Source organism: Pinus tabuliformis, chromosome 7 (assembly GCF_031772625.1).
Source record: "Pinus tabuliformis cultivar Carrire ecotype Pingquan chromosome 7, CPIR1, whole genome shotgun sequence".
Classification (NCBI taxonomy): Eukaryota; Viridiplantae; Streptophyta; class Pinopsida; order Pinales; family Pinaceae; genus Pinus; species Pinus tabuliformis.
This window is the reverse complement of record NC_142293.1, coordinates 206,851,176-206,871,585: the sequence shown is the minus strand read 5'-3', so window position 1 is coordinate 206,871,585 and position 20,410 is coordinate 206,851,176. Positions and strand designations below refer to the sequence as shown.

Here is a 20,410-nt window from a genome sequence, read left to right as displayed (position 1 = left end):
TTTAGACTTTTGGTAAGAATATATAATGATTTCGAGAGAACTATTGAACCATCCCAAGTGGGAAGAAGATGAATGATATTCTTGAACCATCCCAAGTGGGAAGAAGATGAATGATATTCTTAAAAGGGAATTTCCACAATGCATTATATAAATATAAATAATGAATTGAACCAAAGAACACTAATCAGTGTTCAATATTCATTGAATGATGCATCCAATGAGCTTTACAAAATGAACTTAGAATTTTTTTATGGAAACAATATCCACATGTAGACTGTTGACAAGAAGATGATGGAAATAGCTGCCAGCAGATAATTCCATAAGAAAAGCACAGAGCACTCTTGTTCCCCCACATTGAATAATTGTGACATTGTTCCTGCATTAACACAAATTCACCTCCTCTTAGCCAGAAAGAACTCATATGCTTAAAGACCAGAAAATTAGAAATATGTATTGACCAAACTAGAATTATTTGCATGAGATAAGTTGCTTGATTTTGGTGTAACCTGATAGTTCTTAATTTCTATAATTTTTAGTCTTTGATCAAATAATAAAACAACAATGACTAGTTGCTTGATTTTGGTGTAACCTGATAGTTCTTAATTTCTATAATTTTCCATCTTTGATCAAATAATAAAACAACAATGACTAGAACATGTCCCATTGTTGGGACTTCCTAAAATTAACAAAAAAAATTGAGCTGTCAAAGTAACTATTAGGATAGTTGAAATGAAAATATGATGATGAATTGGAAAAATCATGTGATTGAAATTGGATGTACAGTTGAGATATGTGAACCATGCTACTCACCAATATTCATAGCTGGTGGGACTGCGTATTGGATCATCATAACAAAGTGATACAATGGATCTTCTGGTAATAACCCAAGATCGGATGCTCCTTTAGCTACGAATATTCCAATCAATGGAAGTAATACGAGCTTCACACAGATAACCAGTACAATAATCACAGGTCTTAGCTTTGAAGAGCTTAAACCTGTAAAGATAGCCATGCATTGGATTATACATCATTTAGCAATGAAAAGGAAAAGGAAATATATTACCGTTCATCATAATGCATTATTACGATCAACAAAATCAAAAGCTTTCACATCCAGCCTAAACAACAACGCTACATTCTGACTATAAATATTTTCAAGACAAATATAGAGTACATTTGACTAAATTTCCTCCCAATACAAAGGTGATGCCTGGGATGGTTCCATCTCTACACCAAAGATAGACAATCAGAAATTCAGTTGTGTAAATGCTTGATTCTAGCATTTCATATTGGTTCCCAACAACCAAATATCAATCAATTCTGAAATGGTCAGAAACAAATATACTTTACGAAAAAGCTGAGAAAAAGGAAAGTAAGCTGATTCAAGAACTAAACGCTTATGTTTTTCAACGATACATTCAACCATGACCTATCGGAGGTAGCAACTATAATGTTCACTTATTATTATAAAATAAAATTCAACATTACACAAGATGTACTAAAGATTGATCATAGAGATGCATACCCCAGTAAAGAAATGGAGTCTTGGATTACTCGAAGAGGAGAAGATACACTAACAAGTAAATCCTTTGCTTGTTTGCTTGTGCGAATGCTCCAAGGATAAATCCTGCAACCTGCAATAACCAATAGAATATCAGACTAGAACACAAAAACATGAATCAATTTTTACTTGAAACATATATATCTAGATTCCCAAACAAACTTATTTAGACTTTTGGTCTCCTCATATCAGACTAGAACACAAATACATGAATCAACTTTTATTTGAAACATATATATCTAAATTACCAAACAAACTTATTTAGACTTTTGGTCTCCTCCTTACATTGGCTTTAGGATTTTTGTTTGTTTTTAGTAGCGTATCCAATTTAACAATAGGGATAAGGAGTATAACTATCTAAAAATAAATATAGTCAACCAAATGGAAACTCCAAACTTTTTTTTGGACTTTTCAGTTTTATATGTTTCAACTCTCTCCATTTGAAATCCATGAAAATGGAATGTTAATATAAAATGAAAACTAAAACCAAACATTGTAACTTCACTATGAGTAATCTCATTATTTCTCTAAACTTCATCTTAATCTCATTATATCGCTAAACTTCATCTTAAGTAGTATAAAAATGTTGCCATGACGTAAACCATCTCCCATATATAAATTTTTGAAATACAATGAACACTAAGTTTCTTTCGTTCTTCTGACAGTCTATCAAAATATTTCTCGGACCCCTCAACCAATATCCACCAATGCTCAGCAGAACCATGCAATCGATCCTTCCATATAAATTCTAGAAATATTACCAGTTCAACCTGTGACACAGTTCGTGTGATTGGACTTCTATTTGCAGACAAATGAATAAATGGAAAGCTTTTCAGACGTGACTTAATCATTTTCCCCCAGGAAAATAGTTGATCAAAGCACCAATTTCCCCATTTTCTAGAGACGATCTAACCGAGGATATCTCTGGAGAGAGATCCTTCTACAATTGATGAGGCCAAACCTGCCGATCCACAAATTTGAAAAATCCTAATAAAAGAGCAGTCATTGTACACCACTAATCATCTGTCCTGTCATCTCGGGCGTCCATTCGTAAGGAATTCCAACAAAATTAAGGCACGCCTCAATTTGCTGTATTACTAGAAGTCTATTGGACTATAAGTAAGCTATAAGCTATGAGCTATGCGGCAGATAAGGAAATTTATTTTTCTGCAGATAAGTTGTCGCACTGAGAAGTTATCGGGCATATAAGCGCGATTCTCCCTGTGCCTCATGAGGATTCGCCTCTGTTACCAATTTCGGCACAGGCGAGGAAGTCGGGGTCTCCTTTCATCAGTATATAAATCTTTCATCATTATCTATATCGCCATTGTTGGAACAGGCGTTCGGGATCACATATTAGCGCACGATGCTACTGGTCTGGACCGAGAGGAAGCGCTTCATCCCTGCTAAAGCATGCAAGCACCTTACAGTCCGCTCTGGGCCGATCTAGGAAAATATGCACCGTCGGATCACGAAAATTTGGGCCATTGGATCTCGGCCAATCTGCGCCGTTGGATCTGGAAAATATGGGCCGTCCAATCTTGCCAAATCTGGGCCGTCCAATGTCAGGCGATATGGGCCGTCAGATCCAGAAAATCTGAGCCGCAGATCTAGGCCGTTCAATATGCACAGATCTGGGCCGTTAGATCTTGCAGATCTAGGCCATCCAATATACACAGATCTGGGCCGTTGGATCTAAAAACTGTGTGCCATCCGATTTGGCCGATCTGGACCATCGGATTTTGGCAGATCTGGACCGTCCAATATCATCAAATTTGGGTTGTCAGATCTTGGCAGATCAGGGCCATCAGATATTGGTCGATCTGGTCCGCCCAATATCAAGTGGTATGGGTCGTCGGATCCAAAAAATCTGAGCCGTAGATCTTTCAGATCTAGACTGTTCAATATGCACAGATCTAGGCCATCAAATCTTACAGATCTAGGTCGTCGAATCTACACAGATCTGGACCGTCAAATGTCGATAGATCTGAGTCGTCCGAATGAGTAGATCTGCACTGTTGGATCTAAAAACTGTGTGCCATCTGATTTGGCTGATCTGGGCCATTCGATTTTGGCAGATCTGGACCGTCCAATATCGTCAAATCTGGGCCGTCAGATTTGGAAAATATGAGCCGTCAGATCTGGGTTGATTTGGGCCGTTGATCTATGCATATCTGGACCGTCAAATATCGACAGATTTGATCCATCGGCTCAGGAAGATCTGGGCTGTCAGATAATGGCAGATCTGGACCCTCGGATCTCGGGCAATATGGACCATCGGATCTTCAAAATCTGGCCGCTTATCTCAGGCATATAAGCAGTGTTTCCTTTCAGTGGAGAAGTTATCAGAGTAAAAGTAGATTATCACCGATAGGTTATCCAATAAATATTATATGTTATCACCGATAGGCTATCCAATACAGATCGGATGTCAACGATAGGTTATCCAATACAAATAGGCTATCATCGATAGCTTATCTAATACCGATAGGATATCAAATACCGATACGGTATCAGCAATAGGCTATCAAAAACCGATATGGTATCAATATAATCTGAAAGGGTATCAATAAGGCTATCAAATACCGATAGGGTATCAACATAATTTGATAGGGTCTCGACGATAGGCTATCAAATATCGATAGGGTATCAGCATAATCTGATAGGGTATCAACGATAGGCTATCAACATAATCTGATAGGGTCTCAACGATAGGCTATCAAATACCGATAGGGTATCAAATACCTATAAGGTATCAAATACCAATAGCGTATCAGCATTATTCGATAGGGTATCAACGATAGGCTATCAAATACAGATAGCGTATCAGCATTATCCAATAGGGTATCAATTATATGCTATCAAATATCGATAGGGTATCAGCATTACCCAATAGGGTATCAACAATAGGCTATCAAATACCGATAGCGTATCAGCATTACCCAATAGGGTATCAACAATAGGCTATCAAATACCGATAGCGTATCAGCATTATCCAATAGGGTATCAAATACCCCGATAGATTATCATCATAATCCGATAAGCTATCAACAATAAATTATCACCATAATCCGATAAGATATCAACAATAAATTATCACCGTAATCCGATAATCTATCATATAATCGATATGCTGTCAGAGATAAGCTATCATATAATCGATAGCTATCAGAGATAAACTATCAAATACCGATAAGCTATCACATAATCGATAAGCTCTCATAGATAAACTATCAAATATCGATAAGCTATCACATAATCGATAGGCTTTCAGAGATAAACTATCAAATACTGATAAGTTATCCCATAATCTGATAGGATATCATCAATAGGCTATCAAATCCCGATAGGATATCATCAATAGGCTATCAAATCCTGATAAGGTATAAGAATATCAAATAGCTCGATAACCTATCAACTACAGATAGAGTATCATCATAAACTATCAAATACAGACAGGGTATCAGCGATAGATTATATAATAAGCTATCAAATACAGAGAGGGTATCAACGATAGGCTATGAATGATGGGTTCAACTTAGCCGCTAAATAATTTATTCGCCAAAATGACCAAACTTCCATCGGGCGCCGAAATGACCAAACTTCCATAGGGAACAAGTTGCATATACATTTCCGCCTTTGCATTTGTAATTTATTCTGGGTGTGGCTATCAGTGGGGAGTTATCTCATTCGAGTTCCTTTTCTTCTGCAAAATGCCATGAAGCTCTGGAAACCCTAGCTCTGACCAATCTTAGCTCAGATTTTTCCCTACCTTTGTGAAGCCCTTGCTCTGTGATGATGATCCCAAACTCAGTAATGGTGAATCATTTGTTCCAAGCGGTGATCCCTAGTTCTGTTGGCATGTTGGTGCCAGAGTTTTTTGGATTTTGGCTTCTGGGTTTTCGGTGGATGCAGGCTTGTGAGAATCCTACCTCAAATCAGCGACCAGTTTGTGAGAAGCCTAGCTTAGTCTTTTGGCATGGAGAGCTTCGTCGAAAACCAAAGTGATGGCTGCTGAAAACCCTAGCTCTGAGTTTCCCTTCCTCTGCGAAACCCTTGCTCTGTGATGGTACTCACTGGACGTTTTCCCTTTACAGGGGTAATCCCTTCTCCACTTATGTAATCTCAGGTTATAACCAAATCATGCTTCCATGACCAACACATATGCTATGTTCAACGCATAATTTTTGGCATTTTGTCGAAAATATCCTACAAACTACAATTCTTTCTATGTAGTTAGCTTCCAAAAACACATGATCTCCAGGTTTGAGCTGAAATTCTACACATATGCCCATCTACTTGAGGTGGCCTTAATGCCTACCTATACATGACAATGAGGTGGTATTTAATATATAAATACCTGTCAAATGATATCATCCCGTTCTTCCGAGTTTTCTTCTTTGCATTTAATGGTTTTTCGAGCTATTTTTAGGTACATTGTCGTTCCAACTAATTTGTTATATCCGGATTTCGAGACATTCTTGGAGCGCCTTTTAATTGAAGTACATTTTTTTATTTTATTTTTTTGCAGATAAAAGAGGTTTGCAAGCTATGGAATTTGATCCCTTTGGGTGCTTGTCGCCCATGGAAACGCGTTGGGGTGGGGCGGGGCGGGGTGAGGCGGGCCAGGTCGAGTGGTGTGTGGGCACTCAAGCACATGGGCCATGCCAGAAAAGCTGTTGTGACTGCCCATGTGTCCTCTGCATGTTCATGCAGCCGTTTTTCGAGCACTTCCTCATGCCTTTGTTTGGGGCATGCGCCCATGGAAACCCCAAATATCTTTCGGGCGGGTTGGTGCCCATGGAAAAACGTTCGGGTGGGTTTGGTCATGTCACTTGTGGGCACCCGAGCACACGAGGTTGTCCTAGAAATGCTAAGTTGTGACCACCTATGTACCTTGTGCTCATTCGTGCAACGCGTTTGTCGAGCGCTCCCTTGTGCCTTCATTCGAGTTGGGCGCCCATGGAAACCCCAAATATCTTTTAGCGGGTTGAGTCGTGTCATGTATGGGTGCCCATGGAAACATATTCAGGCGGGTCCGGTCGTGTCACTTGTGGGCGTCAGAGCACATGTGGTCGTGCCAAAAATACTAAGTTGTGACCGCTCGTGTGACTTGTGCTTGTTCGTTCGGCCCGTTTTGGGCACTCCCTCATGTAGTAAGGGCTGTGCATAATACTATGAAGTATAGCTTGGTATGCTTACAAGCTTGAAACCACTACAAATGTTAATATTGAATTCTAGCATATATATATATATATATATTGTCGTCCCCAAGCCATCGTCCACTGAAAAATTTGGGGGCACGCTCTAGCCGTTCTGGGGATGTGTCCTACATAACCATCGCTCCCCCATCCCCAAAACCAATGCAACATAATTTTTAACAGTCTTTCAAAACCCATTTTGTGGATTGTTGAGAAATTAGTTCCAAAGCTTAGGGCTTCTGCGACACTCTAGTCATGTGGTTCCACACCTGTGGAGAGACCGATTCTGCATTCTTCGGGGATGGTTGTCTTTTTCAGGAATAATTCCAAGATTCAAGGGTCACGGTGAGAGCGCAGAGACAAGACAAAATCACTAGAAAAGAAAAATCATTGACGGCTCGCATGGAGAAAACTACTCTTACATTGGGGGTCGACATGGATTTGGATCATATGGAGGCCTCTCTAGAAAGGCCTTGGTTGGTAATTTTATCTCCTTACAGACCAACTCATGATTTGGGTTACATGGTCCTCAAAACCCTTACTTGGTTACACCTTGTGTGTGTGTCTCCTTGTCAACAATTGGAAACACTTCCACTTTCTAGCAAAGAATCACTTGGCACTGATTTTACACAAAAACTGGGTGATTAGCAGTGGGAACTTATGGTTAAAGAGGTGGCACGTGGATTTTGACCCCTTCACTAAGAAACCTAAAACCCAAAACCTATGGGTAAACTTGTGGCTTTTCCTTTGCAGTTCCAGAAGAGGCAGATTATTATCAAGGTGGCTAATGTGATTGGCAAATTCATTTTCTTTGACAACTTGGTCTTGGTAAGGTTTGAAAAGCGGATTCTTCGAGTTTTGGTGGAGTGTGTTGTCACATTCGATCTGCCAAGGGAGATTGAAATTACACATGGGAAGACATTTCGTCAGCGTTTGGACTATTGGAGAGTCTTGTTCAGATGTATTGTATGTTGTCTTAAGGCTTCTTGCCCTAATTTTTGAAGTCAAAATCAGGCGGTCAAACTCTATGGTGGACCTTCCTCCATTATTCATGATTCTTCTGGTCTCGAATACACATTTTTTTTGTCGAGTTTCACGATGGAAATGTTCTAGCAAAGTCAAAGGAGGGAGTACTGGGAAATATTCAAGGGAATCTTACTTTTGAAGATTTGGCTAGCACAAAGGATTAATCTCATGGGTCTCATCCTGTTGTTGGAGGTGTGGATGATTCAGGGCCCCCCTGTGAGCAGTGGAGCTTTCCTATAGTTTCAGTGCTCTAATGTTGAAGGTTCTTATTTTCTTCCATTCGTTTATCAATGAAATTATTTTCATCCTAGGCTTGGTGATCTGAAAGGGGTTGATCATAGTGATTGCTTGAAGGATGATCATTCATTTTGGGAAGAAATCACAAGCATGTTGTCAAAGCTTCTTTCCTCTGAGGAGCTATTATTGGTAGAAAAGTTTGAAATGGGTACTTCACATTTTTCTTCTTGTACTTCTACTGCTTCTTACATTGTTAATAACATAGAATTTTTTAATCTTAGCAATCATAATAACTTATATCATGATCATATCCCTCCTTTGCCTAACTTGGTGGTGGCACCTAAGACCTATCCAAAATTCTTTGGTCTTGAAAAGTTTGTTAACATTGTGCTAAGGAAGTCGGATGTTTCATTGTCCTCTCTTTGCACCAATAGTTTCACTAATTCTTCCTCTGGTTTGCCTTTTCGGAACTCTGACTTGATTGGTGACCTTCTTGTTCATTTGGGGTATGCTTCTACTCCCTCATACTCATCCTCCCCTAGTGTTAGCACATGGTTCTCTTCAAACCTGCTTGACTTCCTCAATCTCCTTCCTTTAAAGAAAATTTAAACCTCATTCCTCTCCCTGTTCACTCAAATCTAGAGCCTAAATAGACGAAGGGTCAGAATTTGAACTCTTCCTTTAGCAATGTGACCATTAGGTAGAAAAAACATAACAAGAAAGCCTTGGCCTAGGAGGGTGCTATCAAAGGAGGTTTGTATTCCGAAAATATGTCTTTCTCTGAGGAACAAAGGGCGCTTAGAGCTAAGATGCCCTCTCAGGAAGGTCCCCTGTGATAGTGATGTTGATCAATATTAGGGGAGTGGGGGATAAAGTAAGAAAAACTCCCTCAAAAGAACTCTAAAGATCATAAGATGTCTATTGTCATTATTCAGGAAACAATGGTGGTAGGGGCAAAGCTTGTGATTATTTCCTTTTAACTTTGTCTAGATTGAAAGGCTTGTGCTATTAATATTGTGGATTTATCAGGGGATCTGTTGACTACATGGAATCCTAATGTTGTTGATCTTAAGTCTTACTTTTCATGGGCTAGTATCATCTTGGAAGGCTCCCTAGAAGCATTGAACACCCCCATAAAGCTACTTAACTTTATGGACCTTGTGATAATAGGCGAAATTTTTTGAACTAGTTGCAAGAAAGTGGTTTTCTACTTGATTAGCCCATCATTTTTGTTGGGGACCTCACTTTCACCATCTCGACTTCTAAAATTTGGGGAGCTAGGGCCTGGGTTGACCCCTTAGCTCCTTATTTCTCTCCACTGGTTCAAGATTCTAACCTTGTTGATATCAGACCTTCCCCTATGGGACTGGCCTAGACAACTGGCAGGGTGGATGAGAGTGGGATAGCTAAAAGATTGGTAATATTCCTTTTGGTTGATTCCCTCTTGAAAAGTCTTGGTAGGTTCTAATCTTGGACCTGTCCGGCTAACATTTCTGATCACTCCCCAATCTTCCTCCAATTGGACTTTGATACTTATAAGATACATTATCCTTTCAAATTCAATCCCACGTGGATGGAGGATGTGTCTTTTGTTTCCCTAATGAGAAAGAGTCAGCAAGAGCTTTCAAACAAAGCTTTCGATGCAGCCATGTAAAGTTGGGTGTATAAGATGAAATTTTTAAAACTTAGGGTGAAGGAATGGGATAAGCTTAAAAAACAAGATCAGAAAGCAAATCTTATACATAATGAATCTGAATTTGATAGAATTTTTCAGGCTTATGTGAATACAATTTTTCCTGAAGAGGTTACCTCTGCAATTTGGAAGAGAAAAATATCCCAGATCTTAAAATCGGAAGAAGAGGAATGAAGGATGAAAAGCATAGCTATTTGGATAAAGGCGAGGATGGAAATATATATAAAAAAAAATTCCACTAGTTTGCAAACTATAGAATAAATCACAACTCTATCAGGGAGATTAAGGACGAGAAGGGGATAATTAGAAGCTCCCAAAAAGATTTAGAGAAGGAAGCAAAGGAGCATTTCATGGATATTTTTACAAATCCTGGTATTAATAATATTTCTGCCCAATTGAAAGTACTTCAAAATTTTCTAAAGTTCTTTTCAGAGGATGATTCCGCTAGACTTGGCAAATATGTAACTTTGGAAGAAGTCAAGGGGTGTTAAAGTAGTTTGCAAGATAAAAGTCACGGACCAAATGGGTGGACAGTAGAGCTATACCTAGCTTTCTTTGATCTGATGGGGAATGAGATTTTACATGTGGTGGAGGAAGCTAGAAGGAAAGGATCTATTAAAGGTGTTATTAATGCCACATTTATTACTCTAATTCCAAAAGTTCAAAACCTGAGAATTTTAATGACTTCAGGCATTTCATTGTGTAACTTAATATATAAGATTATTGCAAATATCTTATACATTCATCTTAGAGAAAAACTTGCTAAGATGATTTCTTTGAAACTATTTAGTTTCTTTCCAAATAGGAAAATCCACGATGTTAATGGAGTTTCTCAAGAAACGCTCTACTCTATTAAATTAAAGAAAAAGAAAAAACAGGAACAAAAAAATAAAACAAAACAATGCACACATTTTGAAAATGGATCTGGTAAAAGCATATGATAAAGTCAATTGGACTCTTTTAGATTGATTCTCTTCAAACTAGCCTTAATATGGAAGTGACCAACTAGAACATGGGGTGTGTAACCTCGACCAATTTCGTAGTGGTGATTAATGGCTCCCATTTCAACTTTTGTCGTAGCACTAGGGGCTGAGACAAGGTTGTCCCCTTTCTCCTCTACTTTTTTTGTTAATAGTTGAAGGTTTAAGCACACTGATCCTTCAAGCCAAATGTGTTGGGAATTTAAAAGGGGTCAAAGTGACTAGATCAATGCAAATAACTCATCTTTTTTTCTTTTTTTATTTTTATTTTTTATGATATCTTAATTTTCGGAAATGGATCTTCTGTTGAATGGGAATGTTATGCCAAAATTATCTCTCTCTTTTGTCAAGCCTCCAATATGGAGGTTAGCCTACAAAAATCTACTTTTTTTTTCAAAACAGAGCCCAGGATGACAATCTCAATCTCATAAAGTCCATACTAACTTTTGAAGTGGAGCTTCTTTCCAAAGGTCTTAAATGCCTGGGATTTTTCTTGAAACCAAATTGTCACTTAAAGGAGGATTGGACTTGGCTCCTTAAAAAGGTTGATCATAGAATTATAACTAGTGTTTCATGTGGCTCTCTCTTGGGGGAAGGGTGATACTTGTAAAGTTTTTCCTTGAAAGTAACCTTGTTTATTGGATGGCACTTTCAAAAATCCATAAATTTATCGTTAATAGATTAGGACATAAAATGTGTAGTATTTTGTGGACTAGAAAAAAGGAGAAAGGAGTTAGGTGGGAATCCCTTTCTCTACCTAAATTCTTTGGAGGTTGGGGATTTAAGAATACATTTACGTTTGGAACTTCCCTATCTATGAAGACTCTATGGAGAGTAATAAATGGCTCTAGTCATCAACAGGTGCTTAGCTCGAGTGGTAGGGAGTGGTTTGCGATCCCATCCACCCGGGTTCATGTCCCTGGAGACATGGCCCGTCATAGTAAGGTTGGAAGGATGCGCGTCCCATTGGAGTCTGGGATCTAGCTCCAGTTCTAGTGGTCTCTGAACGTCTTGGTCCTAGGTCGAACTATGAGTTTCTGATATATGTGGCTTGCGGGCTATTGCATATATCTGAGGCGGTTGCAAGTTCCCTATCAAATTTTAGGTTGAAAAATAAATGGCTTCAATATGTGGCAACAAATTATAAAGGTTGTATTTAAAGAAGAAATTTGTCACTACATGGTTTAGATCATCCTTTTCTATTTTATCCCAGAAAGGCTCTATCAACTGGAAAGACCTCATGGACTCCTTTTTGGGGCTATCCTCTTGGATTTCCTGGAAGATAGGAAATGGGAATAAACCTTAATGGTATAAACCTTCTATAAAACCGTCAATGGATGTATTGAGTGGGCCTAATGGTTAAAAACATTGCTTCCTTGCAAGAGGTCATAGGTTCAAATCTAGAGGGTTGTAGAGTATGTTCACTTTCGTAGAATTTAACAGTCAAACCGTTGCGCAAAGGCAGGTCCCTTGTCCCATAAACAAGGGGGTCTCACACACCAATTCGTTGTCTGGCTTGGCTGTGACCTTAAAAAATAGATTATTATTGTCATTATTGATGAAATAAAAGCTTTTGACAATTTCTTTTGTAATTACTATGTAAAATTGCTTAATGGGTATTCATTTAGGCTTGTTGGATTTGTTTTAAATTCTTAACAAGTTTGTTGTTCGAAATTTGCAACCATGGGAAAGAGTTTGTACATGGCTCTCTATATGGTGCTTATGGTTCAAAAAATGATTTCCATGGCCAAAAACTCCTCAAGCTCCATGTTAATCTTCACGATTACTCCCAAAAGCTACAATTCAAATCTTTATTTTTAGTTTTGAGCTTACAACAATGTTATCTTCTTGAAACTTGGCATGTGCACTACAAGAGGATATTTTGTTCATTGTAGTATGCCCCACCCCCAAGCCCAAGACATAGCTCAATGATTGAGTTGCAGAGGAACTTTTCCTCCACATTATGCCTTGCCATTTTTCCTTGTGTGAGCGAGAAGAACCTAAAGGAAAACATATCACTCACTCATATTTGTATTCATCACTTTTTTCATGGCTGCTAATTTGGCTTACTAGTGGATGTTGAAAATGGTATAAGCTTCAGTTAAAACCAATATCAAGGTCATCCTTATACATACACGTTGATAACCTCTCTTGGGGAGACCATCCCAATCTTAAGTGATGTATAAATACAACTCTCTTGTAATTGATCATCTTGTGATCAATAATCATTAATAAATGGTTTTGCTTAAAGGTTTTGTAATTGATCATCTTGTGAAGGGTGGTTTGGTTCACTCTTTATTTAGGTTTGCACCCTTCATAGTTGATATATCCTCTCATGTTTCTCTAGTGCTAGTTTGTTTTTCTCTTTATTGTGGAGTTTGGGTTTGTGTTGGTTTTGTTCATTTCTCACACTCTTTCTTGTGAATCTTGACAATATCATTATATGGGATAAAAAATAATCTAAAAATATTTAAAAACATTTCTTTGATATGTATATATTACTTGCAATCTAAGTCACTAAATTTCATTGATCAAATTTGAAATTTGACACATTTGAAGAGAAGCTATGTAAATTTGGTAAAATTTGGTCAATCAATTCACATCAAAATAGTCGTTGTTTAATAAACAAATTTAAGTATGCTTGTTAATTGTTGTGGAAGGAGATGTTATGGAATGTGCCTTCTATTTGCATGAGAGTCCATCATGTGAATTCAGTAGCAATATGTCCCCCTTTATTTTCCTATATAGTGTCATGACTCTAGAGATGTCGTCATAACCCAAGGTCCCAGAAATCCTCCCGCCATGTGGCACCAACGCGGTTCTTCCCAATGGATTGCCTAGAGTGGGCATACTAGACTTGGACCATGCCTTCGCTCATTTATTAGCTGAAATTTAACTTAACCAATCTTTTACTTATGATCAATTGCAAAAATTCACCACATGCAAGAGACAATGTAAAATGGGAATTATCCATCCTAATACTCAAATCATAAGTTTAATAATAAACTTTGTTACAAAAACCAACCCAACTTTGTCGATCCCAAATTTTAGATCTTTGAGAAAACCCAAAATTTGGGGCTCGTGTTCCAACACAAAACATAATCTTAGTGGCCTAGAACAAACCAACAAAACCCCAGCCTTTGGCCCACACACCTCTACCTCACAGATAGGGCACAACCTTCACCTCACGCTCTTTGTCATGTCAACTCTACGAGGAGTTCACCACGCGCTCAGCCTGAACGATCTGTGGTTTGTGTGCTTTGAGCTATCCATTGATTTATTTCCCCCACTCTGAATATATACATGTGATGCATGTGCCCATCAATTGTTGCATTGGTTGGGTGGAATGGACCAACACACGCCCGTTCATTTTGTGTCCATGTCAAATTATAACTAATCAAGATTACATATCTCTTGCACGCCACGCGCGTTTAACAAATGTCTTGTCCGCGCTTCATTCCAACTCAATCTAACCATCTCGCTCGTGTGCTGTACATTGGAAACCCCAAATTTGGTTGTGGCCACCGCAACATCACTCTTATTGACCTGTGCACATTGTTGTGCAACTAACCAATGGATGTAGCATGAGATGATTCATTACTTGTTGATATGGGCACGGTAGTGTCGTGCAATTGTGCTCATCACATCGCAACTCAGCATGGCACCCAAATCATGGATTGAGCACCTCGAACGTCCATTTTGACTAGTGGAGTATCATGCGATATCACATATTCCTTAGGTGTGTATCGAGCATGGGCTCTAGGGACCTTACATATAGTCTTCTAATGATGTAACAATTGAAATCATGCCCTACATCATGGTGTTGATGCCCAACCACCTAGAAAACAATTAATCTACCATCCAACTAAAATATCAATTATTAATGCATTAAGATTGCCAACTGTTAATACATTTAATTTTAAGCATTGTTACTACTAAGCTTATTAGTGTTATCTATGAGAATTAACTACATATGTATGATATTAAAATAAATTTATATATTACCTTGTAAATTGAAAATAAACTTAAGGATATATAATTCATCATTTATATAAAAAATAATAATATATTTAAAAGATACATAAATTAAATAATTTATCTAAAAACTTATATAAATAATTAAAAACTTGATATCATATTTAATATATTTATTATATAGTTTTAATTGTTTAATTTAATGATGAATATTACCTATTTTCATTATTCGATGAACAAGAACATGAATTAGGGGACTATCCCTAAGCTCTTAGTGTTCAAAATAGTTACTATTCAATTGTCAAGTTTAATGATTTGTAATCAGCAGAAACTATGCCAATGACAAATATATATTGATATATAACAAAAAAACAACAAACCTCTATGCAACGATTAAATTTGATGGGTGTTTACATATTCTTCTTTATCACATCATCATTGATGTGCATTTAAAATTGAAGATTTACAAGTAGCCATATATATACTTTTCGTTAGAGGGCCCTTTTTAACACTGCAGCATGTTTGATGTGCACTTAAACTGTCAAATTAAAAGGCAAACTGAAAATTTAAGTGTATAAATATCTGTGTATTACATTTACTATGCATTTCAATTCAATGAAACTTGTATTTGTAAATACATGTGTATGGATGAATGATATCATTTTAATAAATTTCAACAATCAGTCATGTCAAAGCAAAGTAGGTGTGTGAAAGGCTAAAGTCTAAAATTTTCATATTCAAATGAAAAAGTCTAAAATTTCTCTTGAATTTGAGGATCATTTTTACTCATAATTAAAACATGACAATTTTTACTAGGGAAACAGTACAAATGTACCTTATTCCACACCATGTTGATTCACATAATGGCCATGAGAATGCGAGTCCTCACACAATTAATAATTCATTTGATTTATTGGGCCCTGAGTTTACTCCTTTTGACTGTTACATTTTTCTATTCACCTTGTTATATTTTTTAAAATATAAATACACAAAATGTCGAGAATGCGGATGGTATCCATGAACTACAAATAATGATTGCGACTTGAGATAGCTACCACTGAGGGGAGAAAATATTGGGAATTCTACCTACTGCTAGGGTGTGATTCTTGAATGGCGAATTTAATATGAATGTGAACTGCAGCTTTAAGCACTTTTCCTCTTCCCATAAATTGTACCTATCTTGGTATCATTGCATGCTTCCTGCTCAACATTTGGTTGTTCATAAACAATGATTGTATTTATGAGGGAATGAAGCATAAAAAGAAGTTGGAATGATGTCTAGGTTGTTAAATCTAAGGTAATCTGTTAAGTTTTGTCAAAGTTCAAATATATTCAAAATTATATGATGTTATTTTAAATGCAAATTCATAATAATTCTATATTATGAATGGGCTACCTTTATATTCACAACAAAAGTTGCTCTTATATTCATAACAAAAAGTACATAATACATCATTATATTTAAATGAGAGGTAAAAATAAATATCCTGAAAAGGGCAGTTTAAAAAAAAAACAAACACTTAGGAGTGCCCAGGAAATTTATACCCTTCCTATATGTCTTAATCCTCAAGATATTCATGCATGTGCATGAACATTATGATGACTAACTGGATCACATGCCTTAAAATGGAAACATGTGTCCTTAGGAGTGCCTAACAAATTTATACCCTTCCTATATGTCTTAATCCTCAAGATATTCATCCATATGCATGATCATTATGATGACTAACTGGATCACATGGCTTAAAATGGAAACATGTGTCCTTGTAATGGATATCAGACTTAGCTTTTCAGCGAATTCGAGTTGAGCGCTACAATAAATATATGAGATTGCTTATTGCTCAAGAAAAATGGAACAGAACAACTTCTTGTACTAAGAAGATTTGCACGACTGTACACAGAATCATGACAAAAAAGTGGCCAGTTGATGAAAGTGTTTCTTTACAAGCTTTTACATCCACAGCTAGCTGCGGACTTAACGACAACGTTCAGTTCCTAAAATACACTCTAAAATACAATGCTCCAGAAATACACCTAGAGAAAACGTCTTGGACCATATGCCAGAGACATGCTCACTGGTTCAAGGACGTGATCCTTGAACATATCACAAAAATGCTTTGTCCAATCCCTAACAAAAGCAAACGGAATAAGTCCAGCCATCACTGGAAGAACTAAAACTAGTGTAGCATGGAAAACAAACTTACGAATCCATGAGGGTGTCAAACTGCTCCTACTAGAGTTTGAAGTCGGGCCATTCAGAAAACAAAATAAATGTGATGTAAAACAATTGGCAAAGGCGTGCAGAATACAAAGCAGTTCCCAATGTACAAGCCAATGAAATCCACTTCCTCCCAGGCTATCCACAGAGAATTTGCTTGCCCAACCACATAAGCCTCCTAGTAAAACCAAGATAATCGTTGCTGGCTTAGCCTGACTAGAGCTTGTGACTGTGTGGTGGAATAATAAATAGACGATCACTGAAACAAAACCAGCACCTGCTAGCATACGGGATATTACCATAATTTCGCATGCAATAGTTCGGAATCTTCCTGTTACAGTGTCCATTGGGTTGGAAAACCACGAAGACTTTTGTGATTCCTACACACAATTGGAACAAAACAACAATCACAGAAATGTAAAGAATAATATACAACTTATCTTGAGACTTGATATTATACACATCAACTAAATTACCTTGGTGGCTTGGCATGATGTGATCGCTTCTGAAAGGAGTGAGCGTGAATATCTTGAAACACCGTAGGCTAAAGCAAGGAGCATGAGTATCATCCCCGTCGCCAATTCATCTGCACATTGTCTGCTAAGCTCAACATATGCCCTCTTTTGTTTTTCATCTACGAATGCACTCTCTTTAAACAATGCTTTGGAATGGTTAAACATTAATTTGTTCCTAGCCAACATATTCGACTCTGAATTAATATGAAGTTGTTCCTCTTCAAGTTTTAATTGCTTCATTTTTTGCATGAGCTCGAGTGATTTTAATTGGTTGCTTCTTTCTTGTTCCCTCACAGACTTATCAAATACATTAAGAACATTTTGCCGAAATTGTCAATCGGAAATGTCCGTTCTATCTGAGAATACAGATAACATAGCTGCTTCAGGTAAAGAGCCAGAAAAATTCCTCAGTTGTCTATCGGAGATTTCCTCACATTGTGGATGTCCATGTAACACAACCTTCTGACAATCCTCTAGAATCCCTGATGTTTCTTTATTCCCATGTATTTCCGCTCTGACATTAGACACACTATTCTCTCCAGAACCCTTTGCTGTAGCTGTAGTCTTTTCAGTCAATACAGAAAAGGAATTATCCATTAAAAACTTTGGACATTGTGCAGCCTGCACTTCCACATCTTTAATAGCCGAGTTACTTCTTTCAATTTCCCCAAAACCAGCACCACAACTATGGACATTTACTTCGGACTTCACATGATCAAAATTACTCTGCTGCACATTACCAGCAAGAGTTACTTGCGAGGTTGCACCCTCACTACCTACAACTTTATAGTTATCTTCAGAGGCTTGGCCCTTGCAATTTTCGATTCCCTCTGAAAACTTGCTACCAACCTGAGATTCAGCTTTCATGAAGCTCTGCTGCTTCGAAAAGTTTTGCTGTAAACTGGGTAATCCATTTTCATCTCCAGTCTTCCATGCATACTCACATGCAGTATCGAGATTGCATACTTTTTCTTGCATTTTCCCCATTTCATCTGACTGCAGTTGACATTGTTTCTTACTTCGTTTTTTCCTCCGTGTTGTTTTACACTCTACGACCATGTTGTGACTATTGACATCTGTTACAAAACCACGTAATGAACTATCAGCCATCTGCCCAAATGGGTTTGCATTCCACTTTCCTTCAGAATCACATGATATCTTATCATCATCACGGATTGCTTGCTTCATTAGCCGCATTGTGTTGAAGGTGCTTCTGAATGATGCTTCAAAGTCATTTGCAAACTGTCTGCTTTCAGTATTTAAGATCTGAACAAGCAAAACATCACCTAAGTTCCAGCCACAACATTTCTGCTTCCATCTATAATAGTTTAAGGAGTAAAACATGAAACCTATATGATTCCTTTCCTGGAAAATAAAACTGACCTGGGACAACGATTCCTTTATTGCCAGTCCCATGAGCTGCAAATATATATATATATATATATATATATATATCAAATGATGGATTAACACAAAGCAATCCAACAGAGCAGTTTAGAGTCTAGACCAAACAAGAAAAGGATTTTTACAGGAGTAAAATGCAGAAAAACTAAATGCAAGAACTGTATGGCATGCTAAATATTCACGAGAGTCATAACCTGAATGGATAGACTTACAGGGATAACTAAAATACAGAGAATATTATAATTGAAAATGTTTAATTCTATAATTATTAATATATTATGCCATATCTTAGCTTGATTATTAATAAGTATTTGTGGTATTTTACCAACAATATAGTTTTCCATTGCTAATGTTATGATATTTTATCGTATGTATTAAATTATGTTAGGGTGGATGGATATTGACAAACAATATTAACTTATCAACCAATGTGTATATTTATGAAAGGATATATGATAAAGTTTTGTAAACTAACAAAAACTGAAGTATAATTGAAACATTCATTGAGCATATAATACATTAAACCATTTTAAACATATAAATTAAAAATTGATGCTAAAAAATGTAAGACAACCAACATTACATCAAAACATGTGCATGATTTTATACTAGCTCAGAATTGAAGTGTAACTTCATAGCTAAAACAAATGAAATAAAATATTTATTAATGTACAGTAATAAACACTGAACGGTTAATAGGACTGTAGAAACAATACATTGCTTAAAAAAACAAAGGAATGCTTCATGCAAATCCATCATAAATCGTAAAAGAAACATAAAAAGAAAGAGCTTCTAGCTTCAGTAGGTTCTTTAAAATCATGCAAGAATATCAATGCCTGGTAGATTCCTCTAATTTCTAGAGAAATCAGATGTTTGAAACAAGACTCACCCTTGGGAGCTCATCTGCTGAAATGAACTTCCCCTTTTGATTACTGCTTTCCAAACCTGAAAATAGGATCATGATTCATAATTTAATTATGAGAACAATAGCACCAAAACCTGTCTGGTTTAGTTTCTCAGTAACTTATGAGTCAAAAGCAACAAAGAAAATTCCCCATTTCACTTCAGAAGTAAAACATCAGATATATTTCATATTGCAGAAAAGATTATAAAAAACTTCACAAATAAGTTCAAAACTAAGGAAGCCACACTCCATTCCTATGATTCATTAAATCTAGATAAGAAAATTTTGTCCAGAACAAATACGAATGCCTCTCCTGGGGCTGTATGATTCCCCACCTTTCATTAACTCCAAGGGTTGGTTGTGAAGCCTATTTCTTCAGGCCTAAAGTTTTACTTGCCTCTCTCCCACATAAGGAAGGTAGCAGCATTAAAAAACAAAAGTTGGGAAGAAACATTTGGGGAGACCCGAGTAGAGGACAGGGCAAAGAGCACTACAAGGATAATGCACATGAGAAGTTGGGAGACAAATAATAGGAATAGATGACCCACCTTTGGGGGTCAGATCCAAATGAATAATGTAACACTTTCAGATATTCACATAAGGGATACGATCTCTTCCACATATTTATTTTTTTCTTCCATTTTTAGAAGTAATGTTGCAACGAGATTTAAGTTGTTTTATCCCATAGGCGAGTTG

General features: G+C 37.1%; 1 protein-coding gene and 1 pseudogene across 1 annotated transcript; both read right to left on the bottom strand.

Moving 5' to 3' along the window:
* Positions 1-248: 248 nt before the first annotated feature.
* Positions 249-17,646, bottom strand: LOC149246588 (protein PIN-LIKES 7-like; annotated as a pseudogene).
* LOC149246587 (uncharacterized) lies at positions 16,517-18,669 on the bottom strand. The gene is made up of 2 exons (XM_089455717.1): positions 17,368-18,669; positions 16,517-17,271 (listed from the first exon to the last, which is right to left on the bottom strand). The coding sequence occupies exon 1, from the start codon at positions 18,601-18,603 to the stop codon at positions 17,740-17,742; it is 864 nt and encodes a 287-aa protein (XP_089311843.1). The 5' UTR covers positions 18,604-18,669; the 3' UTR covers positions 16,517-17,271; positions 17,368-17,739.
* Positions 18,670-20,410: the final 1,741 nt, after the last annotated feature.